The sequence below is a fragment of the Anoplopoma fimbria genome, chromosome 5 (genome assembly GCF_027596085.1).
Source record: "Anoplopoma fimbria isolate UVic2021 breed Golden Eagle Sablefish chromosome 5, Afim_UVic_2022, whole genome shotgun sequence".
Taxonomy (NCBI): Eukaryota; Metazoa; Chordata; class Actinopteri; order Perciformes; family Anoplopomatidae; genus Anoplopoma; species Anoplopoma fimbria.
The window spans coordinates 14,618,791-14,631,598 of record NC_072453.1 but is presented as its reverse complement, the minus strand read 5'-3'; the positions used below and the strand labels follow the sequence as shown (position 1 = coordinate 14,631,598).

The following is a 12,808-nucleotide window of genomic DNA, read 5'->3' as shown; positions in this document are numbered from 1 at the left end:
GTTTTCACTGGATAATGTAGAGGTGAGAATCACAAATCCTTCCCACACCGTTCTCAAAATGAAAACTACAGTTCAGCACAAAATCATTTGAATCAGGCCAGCTCACACAATGTTTTTCAAAAATGATCATTCTCAGAAGCATGCGACATGGCATGACGTAGATAAAAATGAAAACCATCCAGACTTTTAAACCCTCCTTCCAGGACCAATTTATTTTCAGTTCAAAGCACCTGTAATTAAAAAGAGTAATCTCGTAAAGAAATAGTCAAACACAATAATGATGCAAGAAAGTCTTGTTACACGTGCTACACTTTTCCCCCCATCACCATCAGTATTGTGAGGTGTTCATTGGCCCAGTTGTAGCATAAGCTGGCAGCAGCCACATCAATCTGACCCAACCAACCCGAAGGCACAATCATTAGCCTATCACCAGTGACCGTGGCAGGATTATTAATGACACACTGCGACGCCAGAGGCAGCGGTCCAGGGGTCAGCGCTGGCCCTGATCGTGCATTTGAATCCGCGGTTACACAACCTGCCAAATCTGAGCAGTGCAGTCTGTCCTGCATCCTGTCCTGGGTGTATGCATGCATGTATGTGTGTGAGTGCACGGACTAATTTGATGTCTACAGCGGCTAAAAGCAGGAGCACAGTGTTTCCAGTCATGCTGGTCAGCAGCCTGTGCCAGCTGATATGGAGCCTTTGACCTATTTGGTCTAGTTGTTTCTGTTCAGTCGGATTGTTTGAACACAGGAGCATGTGTTTTGTGTTCTTTCACTGCAGGATCAAAACGATGGAGCATCACATATTTGAAGTAAATGCGTTCTGCCGCATAGTGTGCACGTTGGACAAATATTGTCCCCAGCGTCATTAGCCCGTGTTGTCTCATGGGCATGTAGTAACATCAGAGCAGAAACATCAGTGGAGTTATTGGAATTGAAATCCATGTTTGCTAATCCAAAACGTGGCCCTTTACACAATAGCAGGACTTGTGTACAGTGCATACCATGGATGCCTGCAGGAGAGGTACCCTATCAGTCACTCCAGCTGTTTTGATGTGTGGCACAGAGGCCTCCCTGTCCCCCCACACAGGCCCGGTATGTGCAGCCTTTGAGATAGCCGACTGTGGGAAAGACCAGCGCCTCATCGTTGCGCCGCTCCTCCCCAGCCGCTCCAGCCTCCAGCCTAATGAGTATTGGCGTTTGTGATCTCCCCAATGCGGCATGAAAGGCATTGCCCCGACAGAAGTGCTTACTGTCACACAGAAACGACTTCAAGGCCTGCTGCGATTTAACATCAGAGATCTGATCTGTTTTCATTTGTGTGCAGATGTATGGATTTGTTGCTTTCCCACATCTCATGGGTTTACATGTTATCTTCCTTTTATGTATACATGCATAAATATACATAAACATACATACATGTATACATGCTTTGCTAAAATGTGCAAATGAGGATTATTGACATGATCCTAGTGCTTTGTGTTTAGCGTTAATTAGCAATGGTTAGCTTGTTTGTGTGTTAAAGTAAGCTGGTGTGAATGGTTAACAACATATGTATGTTAAACATCAGCATGCCAGCGTTGGCATTGTGAGCATGTTAGCATGCTGATGCTAACTTTAGGCTCAAAGCACCGCTGTTTCTACATACAGCCTCACAGGAGCTGCCAGGGCTGCATACCTTTAGTGTTGTTTAAAGTCCCAGTCAAACGGAAGCTAGAGCATCTTTAGCTTCTGTACTTTGAGTATTCCCTGGTGAAATTGAATATTTGAGCAGTGTACAGAAACAAGAGGGATATAAATCAAAATTGTCCATGAACTTTGACTTTGTCATGATATTATTGCTTGAAATCGGCTGGTACTTTTCGCAGGCAAACCCCATATTGTCTTGTACAGAAGGAAAAGATTATTTAATGTTAATATAAAAAAACAAAATAAAAAGTAGATGTTGTGTAAATGTTTTTGCAGGTATTGTTAATAAGGTGCACACACTGGGTTGCCTCATCTGCAAAGAAAAAGCTTTGTGTGTCTGGTTGTTGTTGTGAGGTTAAAAATAATACTTCAAAGTCAATTTTGTAATCGTATAATTATCTTCACTTTTGATCCCAGATGGTCAGTATGTTTCAAAGAGTCATAGTTTTACCAGAAAAGAACTACTTTTGGCGCAGCGTCTATGCTAAGACGTGGCATTCACATGTCGTGGCAGAGAACCTATGTTTGAACTATGATGGACATGTAGATGGATTGAGGTGAAGTGGATTCTTTTGCTGGAGCGAAGTGTGAGAAATCTGGCAACTTCTGGGAAGGAATCCCTTTCAAGAGGGATTCAATATTTAATTCACAAAAGAGATTTTTGGTTGAGTTTTCCTTTTAAAAAAAAAAAAAAGAAGAAGAAAGATGACTGAATGTGAACGCCCTAGGCTCTGAGCCACAGAGATTGCATGCAGTCACTTTATCACTCTCCATCTCAACATTCCCGACATCCTATTTTCACTGTTTCAGATTGAGTCACTCATGTCCTATTTAGACAGCTGGGATGTGGAGTAGATGAGTCAAGTTAAGTACCCTGATTAATACCGCAAATCCAGAGGTCCTCTTGGGAGTCCCATCCACTGACTAATAGTTCAGCTGCACCAACTCATTTCTTCCCACCAAAGATCTCATGCAGCAGTCAGGCTGGCAGCCTTCCAGGAACACATTAAAAAAAAAAAACACAAACATGGATGTGCAGAAAGATACATCCATTTGCTATGAAAAACTGAATCAAGACGGGACAATAGAAGCTGCATGAATATGTGTTTGTAGTGAGACAGCTCACATACCCTGAGGGAAGGTTTGAACCAGTGTCAACTCTACAAAGCAAAAGTTTTAGTGTTACATGATATCTATGGTAAGATTTGATTTTGCATGGTCAGCAAGTACTCTGCGGTACCTGGTGTTTATTTCTGCACAAAGCTGGCCAGCTAAGCTATAATCATTGTAAGTGAAAGGGATATCTTGATACTATTATTCCTGTTCATTGTTCCAATATGGCCTCCTCAGCATTCAGACGAACAGTGCATTTAAAAGTACTTCATACATGATTACCTCACAGCCTCAAGAACATAACCACAGTCCGATTCTTCTATTGTATGGAGTTTAAAAATGTGCATCCACAAATGATGCCCTTGTTTAAACATCTCGCCTCTTGCACATTCCTCTCTTCTTAAAATTTGCAGACTTCTCGACTGGCCGAGGCAGAGAGGGAGAGGTTAAATTGGCAAAGCGTTTGAGCCCCACATTACCTCCACTGACTCACACCCTGAAAGTCTTACAAACGTGTGAACAGCTGGTGGTTCCTTTCAAATGGATTGTGATTTGAAAAATCAATACACAAATTGCTGGAATCGCATAAACTTGACACACTCTGTTAACAGGATTTGACCATAGTAGTCTCTTTTATGACCACGCAGCTGAACCCCACAGTCCAGCACTGTCTCTCGGATCCTCTCCTGCAGAGTAAACTGGGCAAGCTGTGGCACTTCTAATGGGGTAATCAGTCTTTAAAGTTTTTGCTGGGAAGTCCTCATCCACGGGGTTTGTTTGAATATGTTTGTATTGTTTGGCTTTATGGCCAGATGTTTTCTGGTTGTCCGTGGTGCTTCCCATCAGTCCTATGGGGTTCGACAGTCAAAGTAGACCATGAGTCAGCGTGACCTGCTAATAAACAGGAATACTGAAGTCTCTTTAGAGTGTTGTCTCGTCCTGTTCCTCTTTATCCTCAATAATTCTCAATGACTCAAACATGGAAGAACGGATCACTGTTCCATGTTGTTGTTCTGTCCCATTAATGCACTTAAGCACAATAGTCAGGCTGCTGGATTTACATTTTATTATAATTTGTACTTCTAGTCCACTTCATTTCAGTGGTAAACAACATTTTACTGCAAATCAAAAGCAATGATCAGACACAAGGAGACTCTTATGAATATTATGCAGTGATTAATAGACTGTTTTAATATACAGTAGTTGCCTTTCATCCACCCATTCATGCATTCACACAAACACCGCCACCACGCAAGGAACAGGGCTGACCTTCCGGAACAAGTGGGTTTCAGTGTCATGTACACTCATGATTATCGTATTGTGCTATTATGTTTTTGCACACTCTTCATCAGGTCAACAAACTTATTTTCACTTATTAAACAATAATGAAATATATTCATTTGATATATTAATTTGAGCCTCCTGGTTTGATGTCTTATTGTAACTACTTATTGTAAGTCGCTTTGGATAAAAGCGTCTGCTAAATGACTGTAATGTAATGTAATGTCTGGATGAACTTTTTGTTTCTTCCTGAGATAACCCTGATGATATCATTATGACATGATCAGGGTTATTGTTTTTGAGACTCTGGAAAACTTGCTTTTAGCTCTTTTTTTTTTTTTTACTGAACTTGATTTGCAAAATCAGTTGATTTCCCATTTTGAGTAAAAAATTGGCTTCTAATGGATGATTTAGATTGTGTTGTTGGTGAAGGTCCTCGATACTTCTTCTACCATTCCATGTTGTTTCCAAACCCATGGCAGATTCCCTTTCGTTTCGATGTAGCCGCTGCACAGCTGATACTCAAAGCATTTGTGTGGTCATGACGGACTCATCAGAATAAAAAAAGCTTAGCTGGCTGTGTTGTCTGTTCATTAACATTTTTTTGTGTTTCTGTGGTAGGTCGCTGCCAAAGCCGGAGTTTATGACATCCTCAACCAGCTGGGCTTCTCCGAGTTCGAGAACCCGAGGGACTCGCTGCTGGCCCGGCTGCGCTGCCGCTGGCAACAGCAGAACATTCAGTCACTTCCTTTCCGCGGGGAGTTCATCTGAGAGAGGATCACTGTGAACGCGTCAAATAAAGTACTGTGCTTTTCAGAATAAAAGACATTTACATTAACATGATTATGCCTTCTATATTTACCCCTGTATTATGTTTATCTTCACTTCATCTATTGTTTAACTTCTTTTAGGTCTTTTAACGTTGAGTGTTAGCAGAATGTTGCTCCTATATTAGAAGTTGATATTTGTGCCTTTGCCTTTTTTTAATGAATGGTAGACCATATAATTTCAATGTACTAATATTTATGTTACCTTTTTCTTTTGATTTCTCACATTTAAAGATGAGACAGCCTTTTTAAACTTCTGTTGGAACAAGTTGAGTTAAATGCTGTTATTAAGGAGAGAAGCAAATTCCACTGTGTTGTTAGACAACCATTTTGGTTGCATGTCACAACTGTTTGCTGTTGAGTGACCTGATATTTTTCTTGAGCCCTGTCTTTTTCTTCTTAGCACAGCTGTCATCAGTGGCTGTGCATTTGTTCGACTTGATGTTTTCCATTTTTTCCACTGTGTACATATAAAAGCTGTTGTTATTTAAATGCTCTTTTAGTTTTCTAAAGCCAATTAGAGGGGATGTTGTTGAGAGGCATTTAGCACAAGATGCTGTCAGTCAGACTTTCTTTAGCAACAGCATAACACCAGTATTGTGTCCATCTGTTTCTTTTTACATGTATTTACACGCGTCATGATAAAGGTACTAACAGTACAGCATGTCAGGAATTTTTTGTTTGATTTTACTTAAAGCTGTAAATGTGTCTTTGTGTTCGCGTTTGTAAACATTGGAGCAATGTTGCTTAAAAATGGCAAACATATACTTTTTTATGATAGTCCCATGAAATGCTAACATCACTTCCTAACGAACCAGAGATTTTGTATTTTTTTTTTTTCTTGCATTATTCTTCCATGTCAAAACCTGGTGCCTACATTATCCACAATGCAACTCGACCGCCGACAGTTCGAGATTCATAGTAATGCAGGTGATGTCACTTGATAAATATACCCTTTAATAAAAATGCAGCTCACGTTGGTGGCATCGTTGGAATGAGGCCAAAGCTGCATGAATGACTAATTTCACATCACAAAAATTTGCATTGTCAGCCATTCGGGGCGACAATTAGACCATTGATTTTGTTCACCACGTGCCAATTCTTGTTCAGCATGCCATAAACTGTACAGTATTTCTTCAAATGTCCAAACACTTTTTTTGTGTGATCATTTTGTTACTCTTTAATTTGCTAATATGTTTTTAGTTAAAGTAGCTTGTAGTTCAAAGTGTGCTTTAAAAACCACGAATCCTGCCTTAAAACCAGAAAGATAAGCCAGAAAAGAAATTAAAAATCTTTCCTCCAGATGTGTCCCATTTTTTTATTTTCTGTCAATGTATCAAAACATTTGCACAATACATAATTGATTCAGACAAATTGAAAAATATTGATAATGAAATGGAAATTGAAAGAGCTTTTGTATGTTTGAGAGAATATGACAAAATCATCTTCATGTGACTAACACAAGAAAGAACATGTGCTTATTGTAATAATACCCTAACCTCGAAGCTCTGCTCTTAATTTCATGTTGGTTTTTTTTCAAACAGGCACTCTATAGATGAAATGCATTATCTTTTATTCACTGTTTGTGCCATTTGTTTCCTTTGGGGGGGGGGGGCTAAAATAAATGATTAAAATAGATTCAACAGCCTCTGTCTGCTTTTGGTATAATTTTATTGTTGGCTTTGCCACGGAGAAAAGGAAAGGGTCGGAGGATTTTCTGACCATGGATAGTTTGCACACAACTGTCCGCTGTGCATCGTTTCATTGAAGTTTCCGATTCAGCAGCGGAGCCAAATAATTGTCTCCTCTCTCCTGTCCTTCCTGTCCTTTTCTTCCTTATCTCGGCATCATCATTTGCTCTAGATACGCACCGCTAAGAAGCCGCTCGTATATCCGGACGGCCTCTTCGTCTTATGTCAGTGCCAACCTCGGAGAGAGCAGAGCAGGTTATGAGCATCGAGCGGCACACTTTTACACAAAACAGATGATTCATTGTTTGGTTGAAATCTTAACATATTCCATATACAGTAATAAAGAGCTTAGGCAGACCAAAAGACTAATCTGAGTTGCCTTTTGATGTGGACAGGTAAGGTCTTAATTAAAAAAAATATAGATATAGTCAGTCTCACAAGAAAGGACGGCTGTGTGGGGATTAAAAGCCACCGGCCGGCACATCAGTGAAGCTCACTTGGCTTTGCTGGCCTGCTTTGAAAGACTGATATCCCAGATCACTTCCCGTCTTGTAAGTGCATAGTGGGTTTATCTTTGGGAGTACGGAAGTTGTTAGGATTTTATCACACCACGGCCTATCCTGGATTATTGTAAATGGAAACCAAGTGATTTGGATTGAAGCACTTCTTTTATAGTTACACTTGTTTCCTTTCCACATCAGCTCAGTTTATGGGTTTCTTTATACCTCTTCGTTAGGGGGTCTGGCAGTCTCCGGGAGATATATTCGATAAATGCACAGCAACGCAAACACACACTTTTATACACAGTGTCTTGTTTGTCCTAACTCTACCAACAGAGACAAATGGTTAAAACAACACTCGGATATGGAGAGGGGCTATTCAGTTGCAGCATGTGGCCAACTTGACTCCGGGTCACGATAAGCCCAGGACATGAGGACCATGCTTGGATGATATAGCGGCCCCTCGCCTTTGAAATCCTTTCCAGACTCATTGAGATACTCCCCAATGTGAAACTCAAGCTAGCGGTTCTGAAGGATCCCAAGATTACAGCGGACAAAGAGCGGCATTGAGAGGTGAGCAAGAGAGAGGGGATGTAATGAACTTCATGTGAAAAGCTTCCCTCTGCAGATGAGAGAGCTGCTGAGGAGAGGAGGCATGGTGTCGGTGAGAGGGGGTGCATGTTTGTACTGCCGTCCTCTTTGTAATGCCGCCTTTATCCACACAAGAACAATCAAACACCTTAGAGACTCAAGGGGGCTCTTCAGGATTTCATCAATAATAGCAAGATGGGAAAAAATATTTTGAAAGGATGTTGAATCTGCTTTGGCAAATACACGATAAGTACTTCATTTACCTCGAGCAATAATGCCCAATCTCTGATAGTCTAGGTATTACACACCTCACTGAGCAAGGTAATGAAAAGTCTCAGCTGGCAGGATATAAAATACTGATTGAATCGATAGAGAGCTCTTAAATGTTTGTTTTTTTACCCTTCTCCATTCAAAATATAGCTAACAAGTATTTCTATTTCTGCTATTTAGAGACTCTATTTCAAAGTGTAACTTTTTGTGTGAGCTGGATTAAAGCTACATAATAGATAAGTCCCGAAGTGGAGCCACTGATGACAGTGTCATAAAAGAAAAAATGCCTCTAATAAGGCTGAACATCAATATAAATGTGATATTTTATCACTGGTTAGAAACTTTAAATTTGAATGTGAGTAGGGATTTGTGAATGACAATCATGCTGATGCCTGCTAATGAAGACCATTATTTTTTTAGAGAATATCCTGTCTGGAAATATAAGACCGTGCACAAGAGCGGGTCAGACCAGAGCTGTAGACTTGGCGACATGACTTCTCTGAGGCTCAATTTATTTGAGAAGTGTCTCCCAAAACTTTTGACTTGACTTGAGACTTTGAGACTAGCTTAATCCTGAAAAGCAGCTCTGCATGATTACATAACTTGAATATTTAGCTAACATGGAAAGGACCTGTGGTTGGTTTCGGAGAGGTAAGCCTTGGCTATGACTTATATCAAACCAAGTCAGACTTGGTCAGTACAAAACTGACTTAATCTTGATAATGCTTAAATATGACTAATTTGCAGTTCATTCTGGATAAATCAAGATTTTTTCACACAAAAAATATGGCTGACACTCAGAGAAAATGTTTGCCTTCTGGAATAACACCTATAAGGACATTTTTTACAGGGTAACAAATCAAAACACCTCCAAGTGACATATGATTAGTTCAGACGTGTAGCAGCGCTGAGATTTAGCATGGCTCAGTGGTTTTGCTAACCCATCAGTCAGACTCCGGATACTTTCCAACAATCTCCTCACAACTGGATATTTCCAAGGTGTTGCTCCGGTCTTTAAAGCTTCTTCCCTTTCTTATGGCTCGCTAAATAACACTGTTAGCACTCCACAAGTTATTGGTCATGTCATCTTGTGACACCGGTCAGCAGGTGTCACTGATTGTTACCATGGAAACATTGCTCTCAGTTCTAAGTTAGCTTGAGGGTCAAGTGGTTGACCTTTTGGGCTCAAAATAAGTTTGTTTATTTTTGTGAAACAGTCTTACTTGCATTCGACTAATGTAAGGCCCTTGGTCTTAACTATGGGAACAACATTGTTAATGACGGGTGTAAATGCATTGTTTTAATAGTCAGGATTCAGACCTCAAGGACATGATACTTTAGAAAGACTTAACTTGAACTTGCTCTGACAGAATTGAGACTTGAGTTATGTCAATTTAAGATAATCATGCATCACAATCTTGTGTTAGCCATCAAAAGTTGTAGAGATGTCTTAAAAAATCTAAATTAAGTTGCAATTGCTTTCAAGAGTAATGGAGTTATGGCAGATTATGTCAAAGAAATCAGACCTACATGAACTGGGTAACCAATTATAGAAACCGGCAAGTCATTTTCTATGAACCCCCGAATCACACATTTGTTTAATTGTGCCTTGTTGAAAATGATCTAAAAAGTGTTTTAATCGAAGACAATCTTTTTACTAACCCGTCTGTATTGAACCAAGGTATCAGGGACATAAGAGGAGGCAGAAAGTATTGTTCTAAAAATAAATGAACACATGGTGGTAATGCTGTTGCTCTACACCAAAACCACAATAATTGGTCCTTGGCCCAAACATGTCGCACCAAATATCTAGTTAGTGACAGCTAGAAATGATAACTGTGAAAGATTGTATGAAATGATTGAACGTTTCCATAACAGCTACTAATTGGACGGTGAGTGCTGGTTGCAAAGTGAAGAATCTAGAAACTACCTACATCTACAAGACAGAGCCACAAGGTTACAATGTATGATTTGCCTTAGGTTTTATTTGTTTAAGTGTTGTCAATTCTTGAACACATTTTCAATTAAATAATCAATTTACCAAAAATCTCAAGAGTCACACACGATATATATGTCAACAACAGTCAAGCGTTTAACTTGAGCAGACATTAGCGATTAGTGTTAGCTAGCGATTAGCATGATGCACATTAAAACCGTATAGGCATGTTAACGCGATTGGCATCGTAAAGTTTGTTTATGTCATGTTGCAGACAAACAATAAAGCTTTAAAGTGTATAAGGTAAGAAACGAACGTATGTTATTTTGTATCCATAAACATATTTTTGGGGGAGATTCGATGAGAAATCAACACAAGAAAAAAGCAACAGTTATCGTTAGCTCGTTTCTGTACTTCCTGGTGCGGGCCAGAGCAAAGCTACGTTATCTAAGAGAAGACAAAAGGTACAAACAAAGTCTATTCCTCAATGGGGCAGTATGCAATCCAATTATTTGGTGGTTGGTCCTCCAAGTGTTAAAGAAATCGTTTGAAACTCTGGGAAATATGCTTCTTAACTTTCCTGCCAAGATAGTGCTGTCTGTGATTTTATAGCCATGACATAAGTTTAAATTAGTTAAGAGTGGATGACTGGGTCAACAAAACATTTGACTTTAACAGAGGAGACAGCTGTTTCTTTCCTATCGCAAAGCAAGAAAAAAAAAGACATGACCACAATCATTCCCTAACCTTAGCAAAGTGTTCATTATTGCAACCATTGTCTAAAGTCCCCTGACCTTGACAAAGTAGGCTACATACTCATACATACCATAATCTTTCCCTTAACACGAAACCAAACCTTTTCCACAAAACATGTATTTATTTTTTAACAGTGACCACCAAATTTTATTGAAAACAGTTGACATAAAATATGAACCTCTATGGTGGATTAAATAAAGGTAAAACCTTTGACACAAACATAGTGACACATATTGGAGTATAAAAAAGACTCCGTCCACATGGGGCAGAGGAACAAAATTACAACCTCTTCAAGTTGCTGGTTTGTAACTTGGCAAACGCAGACACCCAAGTCTTCCCTCAAGCTGCCGGGCAGACTAGCAGCTGCTTTGCATCTCCCTGCATCTCGAGAGATGAAATGTCACATATTTTCTCAGCACGCTGGCATGGCTAGACCACATTACAGCACACTGAGGCATCCACATCTCCACACACTGTACTGTAACTTCTCCCCACTGCTGGAAACACAGTGGAAGAACCTTGATTCTTTACAGCTCTGCTCTCAAAGACCGGACAAAGTTCTGTTCAGCAGATTACAATGTGTCTGTCTGATTCAGACTTTAAGTACATTTAAAGGCCTTCTGCAGAAAGTGTAAGTGTTTAAAGCATGTCTCTGTAAAGTATAAGTGTGAAACGAATTAATCGTTTTTCTAAAGGATTGATAAACCTGGCTTACTATTTCTATTTGAGACAAGAGCCTTTTGAAGTTTTGCTCTTACACTCCTGTTGTGAGGGACAGAGAGTTCTAATGAGAGCACTGTAGTAGAAAATTGGTTTGGTGTGTGGACTTAACCACAGACTGCGGCGTTTAATTGAATACTATGCTATATTGTGGAATGTCATCCTGGCTTTTAGACGCAAAAGAAACAAAAAACAACAAAGAACACTCCAGCAGTATGGATGGAAAAAGAGCATAAAACTTCTCACAAGGCAGTTAATGGTTTCCATCTCTTAATGCTGCGGTTAGTTTCCATAGCTTATTAATGTACAACTCTGGATCACCATCCAATTCTCTCATTGCCGCCCTGGGGGGACGACTGCATAAAAACACCCACACCTGCTCTACATTGACTATCCTGAGAGCATGGAGGTAATTAGCCACAGAGTGAGTGTACAGGCTCTGCATGGGGGAGGTCGGGCAGACCAACAGAGACCAGACTCAGTCGAGGAACTGTTGAGGGAAAAGAATGTCCAGTGCAGACACCTTTTTCCTGAAAAAAAAAAAAAAAAAAAAAAAAAAAAAAAAAAAGTACCTGAAAGTCAAAACTAATTTCAACCCAACCCCCTCCTCTTCCTCTGAGAAGGATTCTAGAGTTGTTAGTTCAGTCTCTGCGTGGTCATGTCTGACAAAGTCTGCACTCCAGTAGAGTGAGCCAGGGCCATAAACAAAACTAAAAAAAGAAGGCCTGGTTGCTTGAGTAGTCATCCAAAGTTTTTACAGGCTGTCATTCCACTCATGAAATCTACTGTGGAGTTTTCACACCTTCTAAGCCTCTAATGATGGAGTTGGATTTGTTCCCTTTCTGCAAGTGGAATATTTGCTCACAGTGACATCTGCAGGATTAGCCCAGATTATTAAAAAATCGGGATGCAAACTGCATGAGGTCATTAAATCTGATCTTGCAATGCATGCCTTGTTGGTACTAGAATTGTTTTTCGATAGACATGGAAAATGAGTATCTGATTTTATGATGATATGGCACTATGTTGAAATGCACTTTATTTGGCTTTAAGTAGCTAGGAGGGTGCACATTCTTTCAAGTATTTCTTAAAAAAGTAATGACACAATGTTTTGGCACTGTAAGTGTTCCTCTAAAGATGAAAACAAAACAAGTTCACTGTAAGAAATGGTCAAGTTCATGTCTTTTTTAGTGGGAAATTCTCGTCTTACAAGTAAGTGACACAAAGAGGGAAGTTTGTACTAACAAAATATTGTAACTTTGAAAGATGTATTATCTACCTCCAAATGCCGAAGCCTCACAATATTAGCTTTGATTGAATTTTTATGATGTACATTTGCACAAAATATACACAAGGAACAATTACAGCCAACAGAAACTGTTGCATATATGGCCTCATGAGCATAAATGTAAGATAAATTGGAGAAAAATGT

The 12,808-nt window shown here is 39.7% G+C and overlaps 1 protein-coding gene across 4 annotated transcripts in view; it reads left to right on the top strand.

Moving 5' to 3' along the window:
• Positions 1–6,548, top strand: part of pald1a (phosphatase domain containing paladin 1a) — a 51,116-nt gene extending 44,568 nt beyond the window's left edge. For 3 of the 4 annotated variants that reach the window (XM_054599297.1, XM_054599299.1, XM_054599298.1), the window contains exon 20: positions 4,707–6,548. In XM_054599297.1, coding sequence (XP_054455272.1) covers positions 4,707–4,856 — 150 coding nt within the window. In that variant the 3' untranslated portion in view covers positions 4,857–6,548. The remainder of the gene's footprint in view (positions 1–4,706) is intronic. The other variant, XM_054599296.1, reaches the window with a different exon arrangement.
• Positions 6,549–12,808: the final 6,260 nt, after the last annotated feature.